This window comes from Sinohyriopsis cumingii, chromosome 9 (assembly GCF_028554795.1).
Source record: "Sinohyriopsis cumingii isolate HCF-2022 chromosome 9, ASM2855479v2, whole genome shotgun sequence".
Lineage (NCBI taxonomy): Eukaryota > Metazoa > Mollusca > Bivalvia > Unionida > Unionidae > Sinohyriopsis > Sinohyriopsis cumingii.
The window spans coordinates 118,822,761-118,841,205 of record NC_142969.1 but is presented as its reverse complement, the minus strand read 5'-3'; the positions used below and the strand labels follow the sequence as shown (position 1 = coordinate 118,841,205).

Sequence of the window (18,445 nt, the reverse complement as noted above, 5' to 3'; positions counted from 1 at the left end):
GTTCAAATGATGCAAAGTGACCATGAAATATAGCCACTGTTACTGAAAATATAAACACCTATCAAAGACTGCTTAAAACTCAACAGATTTCGACCAGGAAGCATTCTAGCATGAAGGCAAATGATGAACACCATCAATTACAAAAATAGATAAAAGCAGCTTTTTCTCATCAACTCCTCAGCAGAATGTAACTAACATTCAGATATTAAGCACATGCACATTTTTTGTACAATCGATGTTACGCTTAACCATCATATATGTCTGCCATTACTGATAATACAGAATGATTTCAATGCCTTTACACAAAAAACTCTCAAAAAGCATCCTGGTATGAAGAGCTTTTAAGTTTGTACAAATGATGATTTTACCATTAAATATGGCTGCTATTACTAAATATAGAAACACCTTAAAAACATTTTCTAAAAAACTGTGTAACAGAATTCGACCACATATGTAAAAATGCATCCTAGCTTGAAGACCTTTCAAGTTTATAAAAATGATGCAGATTTGCTGTCAAATTTGGCAGCTGTTATTGAAAACAGAAAAACATTTTCACTGCTTTCTCTCAAAAAAATACTCAACAGAATCTGCCCAAGTTTGACTGAATATTTCTTGGCATAGAGGCCTTTCATTATTCTACAAATGATGCCATCCAGTAAGAATGATATAAAAAATACAGAACCCATGAAACAATCCTTTTCATAAACACAGAACCAACAGTACTGAATTTTTTTTGTACTGTAAGCATCCTACTGGCCAAGTTGTCAAGGTTATCTAATCGTACATTTGACCATTAGACAAATGTCAGCCAGGTGAGAGATCTCAGACCAACTTGAGCCACATGCTTACACATTCTTTTAATAATTATAAAATATTGAAAACCTTTAAGTTGATTTTGTGATCTAGATTTTATTAAAAATTCGTATTTCAGACGGTACCTTCCACCAAGGTCCGATAAAGATGATGACATGTATGATCTTGCCTGCTCCAGCAATGTGCATAGTTACACTGGTGAAGACTTGTGCTCAAAATTTATTACACGCCGTCCACATTCTACAGGCTGTATTGAATTTAAACCATCAACAGCAGGTTGGTCAAATAGATACAAGTAAATTTATTATGAATGTGAGGATTGTTACAGTTGGGGCTGGGCTGCTCTCAATAGTTTATTAAACTATTATAGAAGTCCCAGGCTTGATTTTGGTCGGAATTTAAATTAGTGAAAGTTAGATGTAAAGCTCTTAGCACCCAGTCAGTAATGCCAATGGTTAGATGGTTAAACATACAAAAAGGTTGAAATTTTATGAATAACAATTTAATAACAGTTGAATAATCAATTGATTCAAATTTCAAAATACACTCCTTATGCTCAACCCATTAATAGCCTATTGCATCACATGATTAGCAGTGTGAGATTGCTTTCTACCTGCCCTTGTATTCTACTCATCTGTGGTATTCTTCTCTCTCCTATTTCCCCCATTCCTTCTCCTATTCCTCCCCAAATATCTCCAATTTCCTTCTCCTCCTCAACTTTTCTCTATACACCTTTTCCTCCTCCACTTTCTCCTCCAGACTCCTTTTTCTCCTCCTCCACCTTTTTTTCCACCAACTAGACTTCTATCAGCTAGTCTCACTACCTACTCTAACTCTTGAAGACTCGGGACTCGATCGAACCCAAAGATTTGTGTCTCCTAAAAAAGCATCCTGTGAAAACACAAGGACGATACAGCATTTTTCCCTAGCCTTCTCATCTCCTACTACACAGCCTATCATCAAATAATGGCTTTTAAACATCTTTGGTCATGCATTCATTCACATTGCGATACCCATACATTCTTGTACGGTAAAAGAAATTTCATACAGCAGACTATCAATAACTTCTTTAGCAATAAATTCTGTCACATCAATACATATTCCTAATCCAGTGATGCAAAACAATATCACAGTAATCAGATGCATTTCTTTACCTTACAACTCAAACAAAGTACACAAACATTCAAATATCCATGATTTGATATATGCATACATCCATAGTAACTTATCTTACATACTTCACCCATTTTCCAAATTCACAATTCAAGTATGTGCAAATTCTAACATAACATGTTAATGAATGCAATAATTTACTATGAAGTAACCTATTAGGGAATTACAATATTAATTCTGACCACAAACTAACAATCTACATACTAAACTATCCTAGTAATTAAGTGTACATACTACAAATAATTACTATTATGATGCCATAATATTCTGCAAAAATCGAGAAAATAACTTGCTAACCTTTTCATAGCTTTGTCTTTCCTTAGAATCAGTACCTTTAAGTTTTACCACCAAATTACAAGTGGCTTCTTCTTGGAGTAACCCTATTTTGCTCAGCAATCTTCCTAGGTGAGACTAAATTTTCGCTTGCTAGTTAGAATGTATAATTCATGTCAGATTGTAGTTACACCCTCTATTTCAATTTCTGCTGTGAACCAATCCAATCAAACTTAACAGACATGGTCCACCTCACTATCAATGTGGGTACGGATAAGAACATGCCTTGTTCACCTTATGGGCTTCCATCTGAACTTAAGAATAAACTGTAACACATAGGTGTGATTCGGCAAACCTTTGTCAACTGATGTGAGTGGTCGCCTTTGCTGATTCAAGATTCTGGTCTTCTGGCTGGTCACGGTAACATTACGTAAGAGATTAACAATAACCTGCGACAATCATTAGACATCAAACACATGGCTGCAGTAATATTTCCAAGACAGTAGATTATAGCTTATACATGACTTTATAGCTGGGGCTTAGCAAACATGACAGTGGGACCCGGTTCCAGTATTAGGGGAAAGTATTTGTCTTATCTTTCATCTTGCCTAATTTTATCATCTTAGAATTACTTAAAATGAATCTTGGAAAATTCTGGGAATACATTTCAGCGTGTTACTGGTTCAGTATCAAAATAGCAGGCTAGAAGGATTTTCTTTGCTATCAAAGACAAAGTTTGAAAAGGATAAAGGTGGTGCTGTACAGTTTCATATTTTGCATAGGGTTAGAATTTTAAAGAAAAAGAATTCCCTGCATTTACTCACTGATTATACTGGCTATTTAAAAAAGACCTTGCTTATCTTAGGTATTGTTCTAAGAACCTTAATTCCCCGTATTTTGGTGTATGATTGATGGGTGTAATATGGGTTATAGAGCATACAGGTGGCCCTTACTCCAGATGTGTACTTTCATAAAACTGCTAGCTCCACTTGGTCATTTTCACTTCCTGGACTTCAGAGGTAAGTTGTCAAAAAATCTGATAACTTTTCTTGCATTTTATATTTTTGGTAACTCATTCATTGCACTTTAAGAAGCTGATATAATCTAGTCTGGAAAAATTAATTTTTGCTATTTTAATAGCTGCTAAAGATAGTGCACTTTAGTCTAATTCAGGCAGACTTTTGTTAGCATAAGGGAGCAGTCATTTTAGTCAGCTGTGTGCTTAGATCATGCTTTATTTCAACAAGTACAATATCCAAAGAAATGTCAGCCACATTACATCAATGTAGCGTAGAGGTATGTCAACATTCTCTTCACTGTGCATGTTTCAAATGCAAACAACTTAGCCATACATATGTCAATCTCTCAAAAGTAAATAATAACTGGTGAACGTCCCCAAGACTGAGCCAGTCACCTACCTGAATGAGTCAGAATGTGGTGTTTGATTGGTTGAATGTCAGGAATGATGTCATGACACCACTTAGACATGTACATTGAAGGTTTGAACATGGAGAAAAGTAAATGAAACATCTAAGTATGTCTGACTGAAATTTAATATGGAAGATTGTGATTTGATATTTTAAAAAAGTGAATAAAGCAAAATCTACATTAATATTTTGGGGAATAAACAAGGATATAAGAGATGCTAAGCATCACTTGAATTTGTAAGTACTGTACATTTTAGTACAGCATAGTCTTGTGGGTATACTCTAACCTACCAGTGAATTACCTTGAATTTGTAAGTACTGTACATTTTAGTACAGCATATGCTTGTGGGTAAAGTCAAACCTGCCAGTGAATTACCTTGAATTTGTAAGTACTGTACATTTTAGTACAGCATAGTCTTGTGGGTACATGTATACTCTAACCTGCCAGTGAATTACCTTGAATTTGTAAGTACTGTACATTTTAGTATGGCATAGACTTGTGGGTATACTCTAACCTGCCAGTGAATTACCTTTATTTAATTTCATGTTGGACAAATCAGAAAATACGCAAATGCAAATTAATCACAAAAACACTCATAGTATGTAACAGTTTATTGATGTGGTTATTGAAATAGCTGGTCACAGTTGTGTGACTTGTGTTGATCTTGCCAATTTTGTTTTGAAATTTTTTGTTTCTAGAAGTGATGGGTCACGGAAAATGCTATATTCTTATATGTCTATAAGTCATGGGACACATAAAAAAATTAATAAATTTTTTGTCTGAAGATTTACAGCCATTACAGTATGCTGATTTGTTACATTATAGAAAAGAGATTATTATAAACAACTCCCTTACATTATAACATGGTACTTTTTGGTCCATAAATACTGAGTGTGTTAAGTGCCAAATGGAGGTAGGAATAATAATAGAAATGTATATGAATGCATTTATGTGGGTGTTGCAGAGACTAGGGGAATGGGGGGGAGGGACAAAATTAGATGAAAAAATTCCCACCTTATGGTATTGATAAATTTAATTTTTGTCTGAATAACAATGTTTTAAAAATTGTTCTGGCAAATGTATTATTCAGAAGACATCAGAGAGATAGGCTTCAGGAAAGTTCAGAATTCCAGGTGTCTCAGAGAATAGTACATTTGCATGCTGTTCTCTAATTGTCATCAGCTTTAGTTTTACATCAAAGCATATCAGTAATTATATAGACAGTGTATACCTATTATATAACATTATGTTGTTTAGTAAAACTGACAAGGTCTTTGATCATGCAACCAAGATTCACTTTGGATACATTGAAGAAAGAAAATATTTTTGAAAAGAATCTTATTTGAACACAACTTTTTGCTTAAAAAACAACAAACATTTATTTTTCTTTGGGCCTAATACTTTAAAGAACTTGGATTTCTGGTATTCCATGTCACTGATTTTGGCTTTTGAATGATCTTCTCCAGTTTTGGTTTTCCAATAGTACTTCTGCATAAGAACCAACAGGCAAATTTGTTGACAGTTAAGTGCTATGTGATATACCTATTGGAATTAATTCTAGTTTTATGTCACATTCCATCATCCTGATAGGTTCACATCAGTGTAGCCATTCTCTGATACTTTTATACAGTATCAAAAAGCAACTGTTTGATTAGAAGTTATGAAAGAATGCCATTGTGAAAATGTTATTTAGCCTGCATAATGTTAAAAAATAACCACATGAAATTATTAAATATTAACCTACAGCTGGTGGCATTGGAGACCCTCATTTAAAGACACTAGATGGCATCACCTATACTTTCAATGGCATGGGAGAATTCATCCTGTTGAGGCATTCCTGGTTTGAACTACAAGGTCGAACAGCTCCAATAGTTAGAGATGGTGTGGAACAGCCTGCCACTGGCTTCACCTCCCTCGCAGCCAAACAGCTCTCACCTGAAAGTAATAAGACTGAAATTAGGATATGTACGATCGGAATTAAACTTGGTAAGTTTTTAGAATACCAGACTGGTTAAAGTTAGTTTATGTATCTGTATGTATGCCCACATATCATGCTGTGACTTTGCACCTCTCTCCATCCATTCATCTGTATAGCACAGAAAGATTTTGCATCTGATCAGATTAAAGTTTCTCACTTTTCATTATTTATCAGTAAAAGAACACATTCTGATTATGTTATTATGTAGACTCCAAAAGGGTTTGATGTTATATATTGTTGATGTGTATGTCTGTCTGCCCATCCTAGACCACTCCGGTAATCTAGTGGTTAAATCATCTACTTAAGATGCAGGAGGTCATGTGTTTGAACCCTGGACAAGTCATGCCAAAGACTTCTAATAATGGTACTAACAATATGCCTTGCTAGGCACTCAGCATTAGGAGGTTAGTGTTAGGACTGGTCAGACTGGTGTTAGGATGTGATTGTGTGGGGACATCATTCTGCATGTCTGTGGCATGATGCCCCAGTGCTAGACATCACTGTATACTGCCACACTGCAGACATCATAGCGATATGACTGAAAAATTGGTAAAGCTACATTAAAAATCCAAATCACACACACACACACACATTCTGCCCTTTCATTCATCTTCGCATCAGCACTTTGTTAGAATGTGTGTTGACATCATTTCTGCAAATACTTTTGCATATAAAGTTAGACTAATTGATGGGTAAGTATTTTATGAGAATATTACATCACTCAGTGAAATCTAAGCCACTGTGACTTGTATTTCAGGGTGTGCAATCCAACCATACCATCATTAACAGTTCCCTTTGCTGTATCTGAAGTATACAGTACACAAAAGTTTAGTAACACCAGAATGAATCATAAAGCCTTAAAAGTAAAAAAAAATGCATTGCATATTGTATGAATAAAAAATTGATTTATCAGAGTCATGGATAATTTGCCTGACCTTATCCTATTGGTTTTTTTTAATGTTTTATTTCTTGTTTGACTGTCCAATAAAGTATCCATTTTTTTATTTGGAATTGTTTAGAACTGGTATACATTGCATGTCATGACTCTATGACAGTGATAACCTATAGCATTTTAGTTAACAGAGATTATTCCCGACATTGCATCATGGAATTTGAGGGAACCAGTTTATGTTGCGGGTGCTTTAATCGTACATGTGAAAGGTTCTAATTCATTTGTTTCATTGTTTTTGTTTGTTTCAAGGTACTAATTTTGCTATGCACAATACAGTATGAATTCTGTATGTGATTTTATTTATTATAGTTTTTTTTTTTTTTTTAATGATCAGTTTGCAAGAATTGAATTCAGATTTTATTAAAAACAAGTCCCCACCCAAATTAAAATATATTTTGTGCTTTTAAAAGCATATCTTGTACTTACACTACTGAAGGAAATCTAACTGCTAGAGCATGATGCATACCATTTCATTCTGACTTTCTCCCCCCAAACTGTGTGCATATCTGTTAGTTCTGTCATCTATGTCTGTTTTCTCAGAACCTGTAATTGATGGTGTACTACAGATTATTTTTTTTAAAAATTCAATTTATTTGTGCATTTAAATTGCATTTCCTATTTCCTCAGAAATTCTGATTGATGGAGTGCTGCAAAACCTTGATTTCAGTTCTGGTTCAGTTGAGTTTCATAACCTCAAGATAGAAAGAGAGCTAAACCAAAATGTCTTTGGGGGAACAGGAGATGAAATTTACATTTTCTACATGAGATTTACTCGTGGTATCCGTGTGGGTGTTAGACTTAGCAAGAAGTTACTTCTCATCCAGCTCGAGATCGACTCTGGCTTTAGAAATGGAACACTTGGTAAGTTGAAGTTCCATTACAGTTAAATGTTCGATGATATAGTGACAACAACCATCAATTTTCAAGATTACCTCTACTAATAAGGAAACACTTTTAATATGGAACACCAGATTTACAATACTGGGAAAGCATGTAATTCACATTTGCAGGACTTTGCTGTAATAAAATTATCATGACATAAAATGCTCAAACATATATCAGCTTAAATTGCTCCCATTTTTTTGCAGCATTATATTAAAATATTGATCTTTTGTATGTGAAAATTAACTTTTCTAAATTTAAAAATTTGTGCCTGTTTTTCTTGTTCACAGGTAATCTATTGTTGTAGATAAATTGTGCATCACTGAGATTCCAGCTTAGTCTTGGTGATCTTGCAACTAATGCAGCTGTTGATGATGACATAATGCAACTGGTGCTGGCACTACCACAACTACTACTACTGTGACTGCTGCTTCAATTGCTGCTACCACTTTTCCTTCTCCTCTTCTCTGTACTCTCATTATTATTATTATTATTATTATTATTAGTATTAGTATTATTATTTGCAGGTCTCCTGGGGACTTTTAATGACAACCAAAATGATGAGTTTGTCCTACCAAATGGAACTGTGTACCTCTCTGGAGCATCACTGACTGAACAAAATTTGTATTCCTATGGCTTCCACTGTAGGTGTAACAACACTTATATTTCTATGGTTTCCACTGTAGGTGTAACAAAACGTATATTTATGTGGTTTCTGATATAGGTGTAACAAAATTTGTATTACTATGGTTTCCATTGTAGGTGTCACATGTAGAACTATTATTAGTTATGGTCAATAGTGAAAACACAGATTTTAACACAGATTTTAGTTGCTGTGATGTGTGCCTGTAATTGTATTTGATTTCCATCTTGATCACATGCAGTAATAATTTTATCTAAACATGTGCATTTGACGGAAGAAAAAAAAATCCTATACTACCATCTTTCTTAAATTAAGCTAAACAAGTTATTTACATTATTTCATTTTTGATAATTAAAGCATAACTCTAAAATATGAACACTGCAAAAAAACAAATAGCGAAAAAAGTGATTTTACCAATCTGTAGTTATTGAATTTGCGTTAAATTTTAATTCATCCTAAAACTGTTTTTTTCAGTGTATTTATAGGACTTTGTATTGTTTTAAATTTTGGTATCTTATGTCTCTTTGCAGGGAGAACTCAAGAAACATCATCGCTCTTTAAGTATGATGGAACTCAATCATGGGCCAGTATTAACAATCTCGCATTTATGCCACTCTTCTTCAATTCCAACTTGACTGTCTTCTTTCCAAATGCCACAATCCGAAGATATGCACAGGATATTTGTTATGGAGAAGGGCTCAATGATCCAACACCGGAACAAAGAAAACCATGCTATTTTGATTTTGGTGTCACCTTTGATGCAGACATTGCCAATGATACAGAGAGGACTCTCAAAACTATAGAATCAGACAAAAAAATGTTAGGTATGTCATATGTCCTCCTTTTTTGCAAATTAATGTCATTATCTTCAATAAGACCAGGCTTCCTTGATACACTGTATGTAGATTTCGACAAAGAGATCAGATTGTAATAATGGGAATTTAAGTTTTGGATTAAGATATATTTTTACGACTAAATTACTTACAAATTTGATCTAATTCTATTGCAGTAGATCTTCTACAACAGTAATTTAGAAAAATAGATTACAGCGCCATATAAATAAATACATTCATGTTTTTTCTTGCAGATAGTCTTGTATCTGAGAAATATTTGATGATATATATCCTTAAATCTAAGAAATTCCTCCCAAAAAAAAATGTTAAACAAACAAGACTCGCAGCTGTGCAATTTAAAACAAAGTAGTTATGTTTTGTTGCTTTAATTCTATCACAAAAATATCAGCATTGCCAGAAATAAAGCAAGATAATACAAAATCTCAATCTGAGGAAAGTTTTGAGAATTTTAGCAAAACTAGGGCCAGTGGAATCAGTTAAATCAGTGTGTGACTGAAGCCAGTGTACACCACTGGTTTTTCACAGTAAAATGCATTGCCTGGACTCCTCATTAAAAAGATGTTGATCCCTATCATGTTCTTTACTGGTGCTGCTATTTTTTTCAGGCAATTTTCCACCTAGAATTTCTAATACAGATGTATTGCAAGTTGAAGTTGGTAGATCTTACCCAAACCTAGTCACACTGCACACAGTGGATCCAAATGGAGACCCTTTTTACTATTATCTAGAACCTGGTACTGCAGCTGGTGTTTCGGTGAACAATGCTACACACTTATTGTCCTGGAATGCTGTACCAGATGGGTACAACTTGACAGTTGGGGTTGTAGTCTCAGATGAATTAGCATCCGCCTTGTGGAGACCAAGAATTGAGCTTTGTAAATGCAAGGTAAGAATAAAATATATTTGAAATATACATTTCTTCTTTAAATACACTCTTCCAATCACACTGACATCAGGAGGGATATAAGCCTGCTGCACCATGAATCAAGCTCTCCTAAAAAGATGAAAATTCATCAGTTCTATCTCATGTAGACAAAGGGCAATAACTTTTACCCATTACCTCCCCTTGCCACCACCAGGTATTGCATTTTTAGTTTTGCTTCCATACTTTTAACTTCATGCAGATAGCTTCAGACCAATCCATGACGTATAGGTGGAAAAAATTAGCAATCCACCATGGAACTTTGGATTTATTATGTATAGGAATAATTTCCCTACAAAAAAAGGTTGCATACATTATTTATACATTTTGTCTAAATTTTGGGTGAATTTGTCACATTATACAGATTTGTATATTTTAGCCACGTGTAAAACATGCTGTCAGTGAATGTATTTTGTCACTGATGGTTTAGTGCAACACTAACTATTTTCGCTTACTCCTTAGAAACATGTATAGTATAACAACTTATGTACATGCTGGATTGTTCATTTATCCTTTTTTCTCTTCTTGTGTCATTTCAGTTTAAAATGTCAACCAAGTGCATAAAATGTAAGAATTTTAAAGCAATGGAAGATGCACATAAGTCTTATCTAGTATGTACAAAATATAGGTCATCTCTTAATTGTAGCATGCACTGTGTTGTCGGAAGAAGTTTGGGCTGTAGTTTAGTAAAGCAGCCAAAGGGAGAAAGAAAATAAATAGTATCACATTTTTATGATGTTGATATTCTAAGCATTCATCCAAAGTCAGTATCTCTTGCTAGCCTTGTGGGGTATGCTGCTTGGGGTGCCCCCCACCCACCCAATTGTGAAATTTACAATCAATAGCTGTGTTTATTTCAATGGAAATGGGGGAACAAAACATTGATGTTTCACAAATCATCATGGAACAGCAAGCTCATTTGCTCAGGTACTGATTTGGCACCAGTCCCTCTAAGAGAAGACCACTCTTATTTGACTATTGTCTGTGCAAGCAGATGACCTTTTAGCACTTTTCTTGCTAAAACAAGAAAAAAGACGTAGTAAATGAACTTTCTTTGCTTGGGGAGCTTAATTTCTGAGGTAGTTTAATTGATGTTCTTCTAATATATTATGATTGGGTAAGTACTGTTAATAACAAACCATTTTACTCCTAGAAAATGGTTTCACAGGTTAATCCCACATCTTTTGCAGGGTCAATTCATGTCAGATTAATGAAGCTTATAGTATAAATTTTAAAAAATTCTCTCTTGAGATGAATTAATTGTTGATTACTTCTTTCTTATTAGTAAAATTGTTGGCATTTCTAATAAATAGCAACCAGTTTGGACAGAGTTCAGTATTGCTCCTTGACAGTGCCATCAAATTTGGACACAGTTCAATATTGCTCCTTGACAGTGCCATCAAATTTGGACACAGTTCAATATTGCTCATTGACAGTGCCATCTAGTTTGGACAGAGTTCAATATTGCTCCTTGACAGTGCCATCAAATTTGGACACAGTTCAATATTGCTCCTTGACAGTGCCATCAAATTTGGACACAGTTCAATATTGCTCATTGACAGTGCCATCAAATTTGGACACAGTTCAATATTGCTCATTGACAGTGCCATCTAGTTTGGACAGAGATCAATTTTGCTTCTTGATAGTGCCATTATTTTCGCACTCATTTATGAAATTAAAAGTTCCATAGATTTCCTCAGTAACTTTTTTTAAGAACCTCATTCACATGCTAGTCATCCATGCATTTTGTGGATACAGTCTGCCTTAAATGAGATGCTTTAGAACTAAACATTGACCTTTGACACCTTGTTTTAAATCCTTCACAATATTAGTGCCAAGATAAGTGATTTTGCACATTTTGTTTAGGATTCCACACTGCTTAATCTGAAATTATTGATATGCAGTAATATTCCCAAGACAGGTTGACTATAGCTTATATTATGTCTCTATAGAATGGGCTTAACAAACGTGACATATACAGTTAAAAGAAATGTTAAAAAAGAAAATGTTAAAATATAGTTTCATATATTTAAATGAAATTACTTAAAAAAATCAAAAATTTTGTCCAGAGTTATATCATCATAAAGATTTTTAAATCACAACCCATAACAAAAATTTCCATCACACAGAATGGAAGTCTTCAAGAATATATTTGATTGTCATTAGGACACTGGCACAATATATACACTCTGGTCAAGATTCACTCTTCAGGAGGTAGGTATTTGTGTCCTGTATGCAATTAGTATAGTATCATCTCATCAGCTTGTCAGATGAAGAATGCCACCCTCCAGTGATGGTCTTCATATTCTGAAGTTTGATTGTGGAGTCTTTTTTCCACCTCTTTTGCAAAGCATGTATGACAATAATTTATATAATATTTAAAGTCAGTATATCTAATCTTCCATTCAGACATAGGTGACTGCAGGGTAGCTTTGGCTGCATTATCTGCCTTTTGATTACACATGATACTATGATTACTCATGATACCAATATTAGCAGGCAGTCAACAGTACTTTTTCTAGACTGTTATAGCAATATGAACGGTTTATAAGATTTAAGGTTTGCAAAGTTTTTGGGGATCCCATAAGGTGAGGAAATGTTGAGAAATTTCTATGTAGTATGAAGATTTTTGTATGGCTGTAATTTCTGCTATAAAAAAATGGAGGCTTTATACAGTAACAGGCTGGAGATAGTGCCATGCGGTGTAGTTATGGAAGTTTTGACCTTGTCTCCACCTTTGTCCGTACACAGGGACATTTGGCCTTGACAGCAGGTTATGATTTTCATTGAACTTAATTTAAAAATGAAAGGTTTCATTGAAGATTGGTATTGGAGAAGAAAAAATGGCACAAAAATATGACTAAAGAAATAAAATGAAAGAAAACTTTGTTTTTTTTAATTATGAACATCTTTTTATTTGGTTAGACATTATTTCACCTTTATGTGATGTTTCTTGTCAGTAAATATTTTAATAATGGTATGGGCATATGGGCACCAAATTACCGTTTCACACAGGGCACCATATTATATTGTGCTGGTCTTGTTTAGGAATATAGCATTTTGCAGTATTTGCAAGATTGGCTTTTGCTACTTCTAGATAGGACAGATTTGTATATTATAAGACATACTAAAGTTTGGATCTGAGCATAAAATGTTTGGCATTCAGGCCTAAAGATGGCATAAAATGCTTGGCATTCAGGCCTAAAGATGGCATAAAATGCTGGGCATTCAGGCCTAAAGATGGCATAAAATGCTAAGCATTCAGGCCTAAAGATGGCATAAAATTCTTGGCATTCAGGCCTAAAGATGGTATAAAATGCTTGGCATTCAGGCCTAAAGATGGCATAAAATACTTGGCATTCAGGCCTAAAGATGGTATAAAATGCTTGGCATTCAGGCCTAAAGATGGTATAAAATGCTTGGCATTCAGGCCTAAAGATGGCATAAAATGCTTGGCATTCAGGCCTAAATATGCATAAAATGCTTGGCATTCAGGCCTAAAGATGGCATAAAATGCTTGGCATTCAGGCCTAAAGATGGCATAAAATGCTTGAAATTCAGGCCTGAAAATGCCCAATTAACTGGATAAGAAGATAGTTTGGTAGCAGTTTGATTCACCTGAGATAAATTATCATTCATTTACCTAAGCATAGAGGCTTCTGAAGGAGAATTTCAAACTTTTCCCAGACAAAGTCTAAGTCCCAGATTGTATATTGAATTTAGCATCTGCATTAGTTCATGATAAAATATAAGCTCAAAAAAATTATCTCCTTTACAAACAATGTAATAGAACTGTCAAGGCCGAGTTTGGGATCATTGCGAATAGAACTGTCAAGACTGAGTTTGGGATCATTGTGAATAGAGTTGTTAAGACTGAGTTTGGGATCATTGTGAATAGAACTGTCAAGACTGAGTTTGGGATCATTGCAAATAGAACTGTCAAGACTGAGTTTGGGATCATTGTGAATAGAGCTGTTAAGACTGAGTTTGGGATCATTGCGAATAGAACTGTCAAGACTGAGTTTGGGATCATTGTGAATAGAACTGTCAAGACTGAGTTTGGGATTATTGCAAATAGAACTGTCAAGACTGAGTTTGGGATCATTGTGAATAGAGTTGTTAAGACTGAGTTTGGGATCATTGCGAATAGAACTGTCAAGACTGAGTTTGGGATCATTGTGAATAGAACTGTCAAGACTGAGTTTGGGATCATTGCAAATAGAACTGGCAAGACTGAGTTTGGGATCATTGTGAATAGAGCTGTTAAGACTGAGTTTGGGATCATTATGAATAGAACTGTCAAGACTGAGTTTGGGATCATTGTGAATTCTCTGTTTATGTAGAAGTGTATACAGATCATTTTGGATTTTAAAAAATTTGAACCCATTTTCTTCTGCTCATTTCTGAACTCCATTTAAGCATATCAGTTATCAAAGGTTGACATGATCCTTAGTTACAACTGTCTCACTGTGCATATTGTTTAAATATGGATTAAACTGAAGATATGCCCCAAATGTGTATATTAATGGATTATAATCCCAGTGTAAAGTATTTCAAATTATGGTGAACTCCCAATATAAGCGGTTGATTGCTAAAAATTGTATTCCCATTTGTCACCCAAATCATTGGCTCACGACCCAGTCAGGATCACCCAAGAGAATGCCCCATTCAACATGTCCTTCCACACCAATGAAGATAAATTTTAAATGTTAAGATATGATTACAGATTTTAAACTTTGAGATAGGAGTTGGGTGGTCTTTAGATATGCATGATGGGTTTAGAATTTCCATTCATTACTGTGTTGGGGCCCAGGGCACTTTTATAGGGATGGAACTCTTTAAAGAATTTAAAGAACTAATAAACAATTATTCTTTCATATAAAAAAACAGGACCCATTCTCAAGTTCATGAATTAAAGTAATGACAGAAATGTCATTCTTCCAAAACCAGGAAATTTATATCCATGAAAATATACGAAGTCAGAGTTTTTGTATCATTTCATGCAGTACTACGCAATTTGTGTGTATTAAGGAAAGAATGTGCAATTTATGTTCCTTTTGTCACATTTCAATAGTTTTGATCATTTTCTATGATTCAACCTTGTTTGCATTTTCTAGAAAATTTATCAAGTGACTGATAATTGATCATTAGCTACCTTTAACAAATAACCTTTTGAATATATTCAAAGATGATTATTTTTATATGAGACCAGTATGATAATTTAGCAGAAGAAATCAAGACAGTTGAAATGTTATTTGTGCTTTGTCATTACATGTATATGCTGACTGGTTCTTCATCAAGTTTTTATGCAAGGTACTCCAGAAGGTATCAGAATACAATAGTTCACTGCCAGTAACCAGTCAAGTTAAATAACAATGTAGATGTATTAGATAATTCATCTGTTTAATGTAATTAATGACTGTTTTTCAATTGGCTGAAAGTAAGTAGGGTAATCACAACTTTAGGCACATAAGAGCATAATACAGTCTTGTGGAAATTTTGTTTGACATAACATTAAATGGCTGAGTCAGACTATTTAACTAGACAGATTGAAAATTTAATATTAAAAATATAATAAATAGTAGCACAGAGAAATGATACAGATTAATGCTTTGTATTGCTAGACTTGTTCAAATAAAAGCTTATTGAAAGTAATTGAAAGAAAAACTTAGTATTTACAATTCTTGATCAAAATGTACAGCATTTTCTGCAAATACTATATATAATATATGTTCAACAGAATGGAGGTGTGTGTGACTTCTCTGTTGCTGGAAGTGAACTGTTTGTGATAGTACCATGTAACTGTACTGCTGGTTATGCAAGTCAGTTCTGCGAGATTGATATTGATGGCTGTGCAGGTAATCCTTGTTACAGTGGTGTAACCTGCACAGATGTACCTGCTCACCTTCTGAGTACCACGCCAGCTGGTTATGTATGTGGTCCCTGTCCAATTGGTCTGATAGGAAATGGAAGTGCATGTCGGGGTAAGTATCTTTGGTAGTTTTATTTGGCTTGGAAATTTCCAATTACTGTTCAACAAGAAATGTTCAAGCAAATTATATGTGGAATCTAAGTGTAGAAATGCAGTTTTGTTATTGTTTTAAATTTGCATTGGTCCAGTGACTGCAGAAGTTGCTAAAATTAGCAATTAAAATATATTGCTAAACTGGAGTAAATTAATTGCCGATTTTGATTTTGAATGTAGCCATGAGACATCAGTGCTGTCACTTTAACAGCTATGTGCATATCCATCCATGCATATGCCCACATCCTAAATCAGTTTTGATTTCAGTTTTTGTTTACTTTTCTTTTATTTTAGTTATATTCTGTGACCCACCCTCTTTAGGTTTGGGAATACAACTTTAGTATGTGCTTTTCTTGATCTAAATAAATGCCTACATCAATGAAACTTGTGGATGGGCTCAACATGCCAGCCATGGCCAACTTGTTGCATGAAGCATGTGAATGGGCTCAACATGCCAGCCATAGCCAGCTTGTTGCATGAAGCATGTAGTTGGGCTCAACGTGCCAGCCATGGCCAGCTTGTTGCATGAAGCATGTGGATGGGCTCAACATGCCAGCCATGGCCAACTTGTTGCATGAAGCATGTGGATGGGCTCAACATGCCAGCCATGGCCAGCTTGTTGCATGAAGCATGTACTTGGGCTCAACATGCCAGCCATGGCCAACTTGTTGCATGAAGCATGTAGTTGGGCTCAACATGCCAGCCATGGCCAGCTTGTTGCATGAAGCATGTACTTGGGCTCAACATGCCAGCCATGGCCAGCTTGTTGCATGAAGCATGTGGATGGGCTCAACATGCCAGCCATGGCCAACTTGTTGCATGAAGGATGTACTTGGGCTCAACATGCCAGCCATGGCCAACTTGTTGCATGAAGCATGTAGTTGGGCTCAACATGCCAGCCATGGCCAGCTTGTTGCATGAAGCATGTGGATGGACTCAACATGCTATCTATGGCCAGCTTGTTGCATGAAGCATGTAGTTGGGCTCAACGTGCCAGCCATGGCCAGCTTGTTGCATGAAGCATGTAGTTGGGCTCAATGTGCCAGCCATGGCCAGCTTGTTGCATGAAGCATGTACTTGGGCTCAACATGCCAGCCATGGCCAACTTGTTGCATGAAGCATGTGGATGGGCTCAACATGCCAGCCATGGCCAGCTTGTTGCATGAAGCATGTGGATGGGCTCAACATGCTATCTATGGCCAGCTTGTTGCTTGAAGCATGTACTTGGGCTCAACATGCCAGCCATGGCCAGCTTGTTGCATGAAGCATGTGGATGGGCTCAACATGCCAGCCATGGCCAGCTTGTTGCATGAAGCATGTAGTTTGGCTCAACATGCCAGCCATGGCCAGCTTGTTGCATGAAGCATGTGGATGGGCTCAACATGCTATCTATGGCCAGCTTGTTGCATGAAGCATGTACTTGGGCTCAACATGCCAGCCATGGCCAGCTTGTTGCATGAAACATGTGGATGGGCTCAACATGCTATCTATGGCCAGCTTGTTGCATGAAGCATGTACTTGGGCTCAACATGCCAGCCATGGCCAGCTTGTTGCATGAAACATGTGGATGGGCTCAACATGCTATCTATGGCTTGTTTCATTATGATTGATTATACACTGTGAACCAATTGTTGATAAATTCCTTTTTTCTTGTTTTAATATTCGACAAAATATCAGCAAACTAATTTGAATAATTTTATTACAGATCTAAATGAGTGTCTGGAAGTAACCCCAGCTCCTTGTCAACATATTTGTAAGGACCATCCTGGCACTTACCAATGTTCATGTTATACAGGTTATTCTCTGCAGGATGACCTGAAGACCTGTTTAGGTACTGTCATTGTATTGTCAGTTTTATGTCAGTGTGTTGTTGATAAGAAATCAGTGAGGTAACCACTCTTTTATTGTATAATGCATGTTAGTGGGAAAGCATGATGTTGCAGTATATTTTCCACCTCCATTGCCAGCAGTAATTGCAGTGGCATCGGTGTCAACAGATTGAATATTTTCATTTGCATATATTTTTTACAGCCCTTGATGGATTTTGTTAATGCTTGGCATCAGTCTTTATGAAGCTATTCTGTGGCATGATGGCTTACCCCATTGACCTTGGGATCAAGGTCACAGTCATAGAGCATTTGCATTAAAACATTGGTTAAAGTGTTTGATTATATTTCCTAAAGTCCTTGATATATTTGGTTTAAACTGGAGACAATTCATGAAGCTATTACATTTCATCCTGTGACATGACGGCACCCCTCTTTAGCCTTGGAGTCAATGTCACTGTCATAGAAAGTTTGCATTAAAGTTTTGGTTACAGATTTGTATTTGTTTATATTTACTAGATCCCTTGATAGAGTTTCTTGACACATTTTATTCTGTTACATTTGTATTATTTTTATTTCCCTTATTACCATTTCAGGTAATTTCCAACTTACGTATTTAAGCAGGGTGCATTTTATATGATTATATAATATAATAATAAAAAAACATTTTTAAATC

The 18,445-nt window shown here is 35.4% G+C and overlaps 1 protein-coding gene across 1 annotated transcript in view; it reads left to right on the top strand.

Moving 5' to 3' along the window:
• LOC149792574 (uncharacterized) overlaps positions 1-18,445 on the top strand; it is a 109,379-nt gene that overhangs the window by 19,544 nt on the left and 71,390 nt on the right. The window contains exons 5-12 of the mRNA XM_089969585.1: positions 932-1,089; positions 5,434-5,673; positions 7,245-7,478; positions 8,027-8,143; positions 8,673-8,966; positions 9,602-9,882; positions 15,659-15,902; positions 17,649-17,774. Of these exons, the coding sequence (XP_089825711.1) occupies positions 932-1,089; positions 5,434-5,673; positions 7,245-7,478; positions 8,027-8,143; positions 8,673-8,966; positions 9,602-9,882; positions 15,659-15,902; positions 17,649-17,774 (1,694 nt within the window). The remainder of the gene's footprint in view (positions 1-931; positions 1,090-5,433; positions 5,674-7,244; positions 7,479-8,026; positions 8,144-8,672; positions 8,967-9,601; positions 9,883-15,658; positions 15,903-17,648; positions 17,775-18,445) is intronic.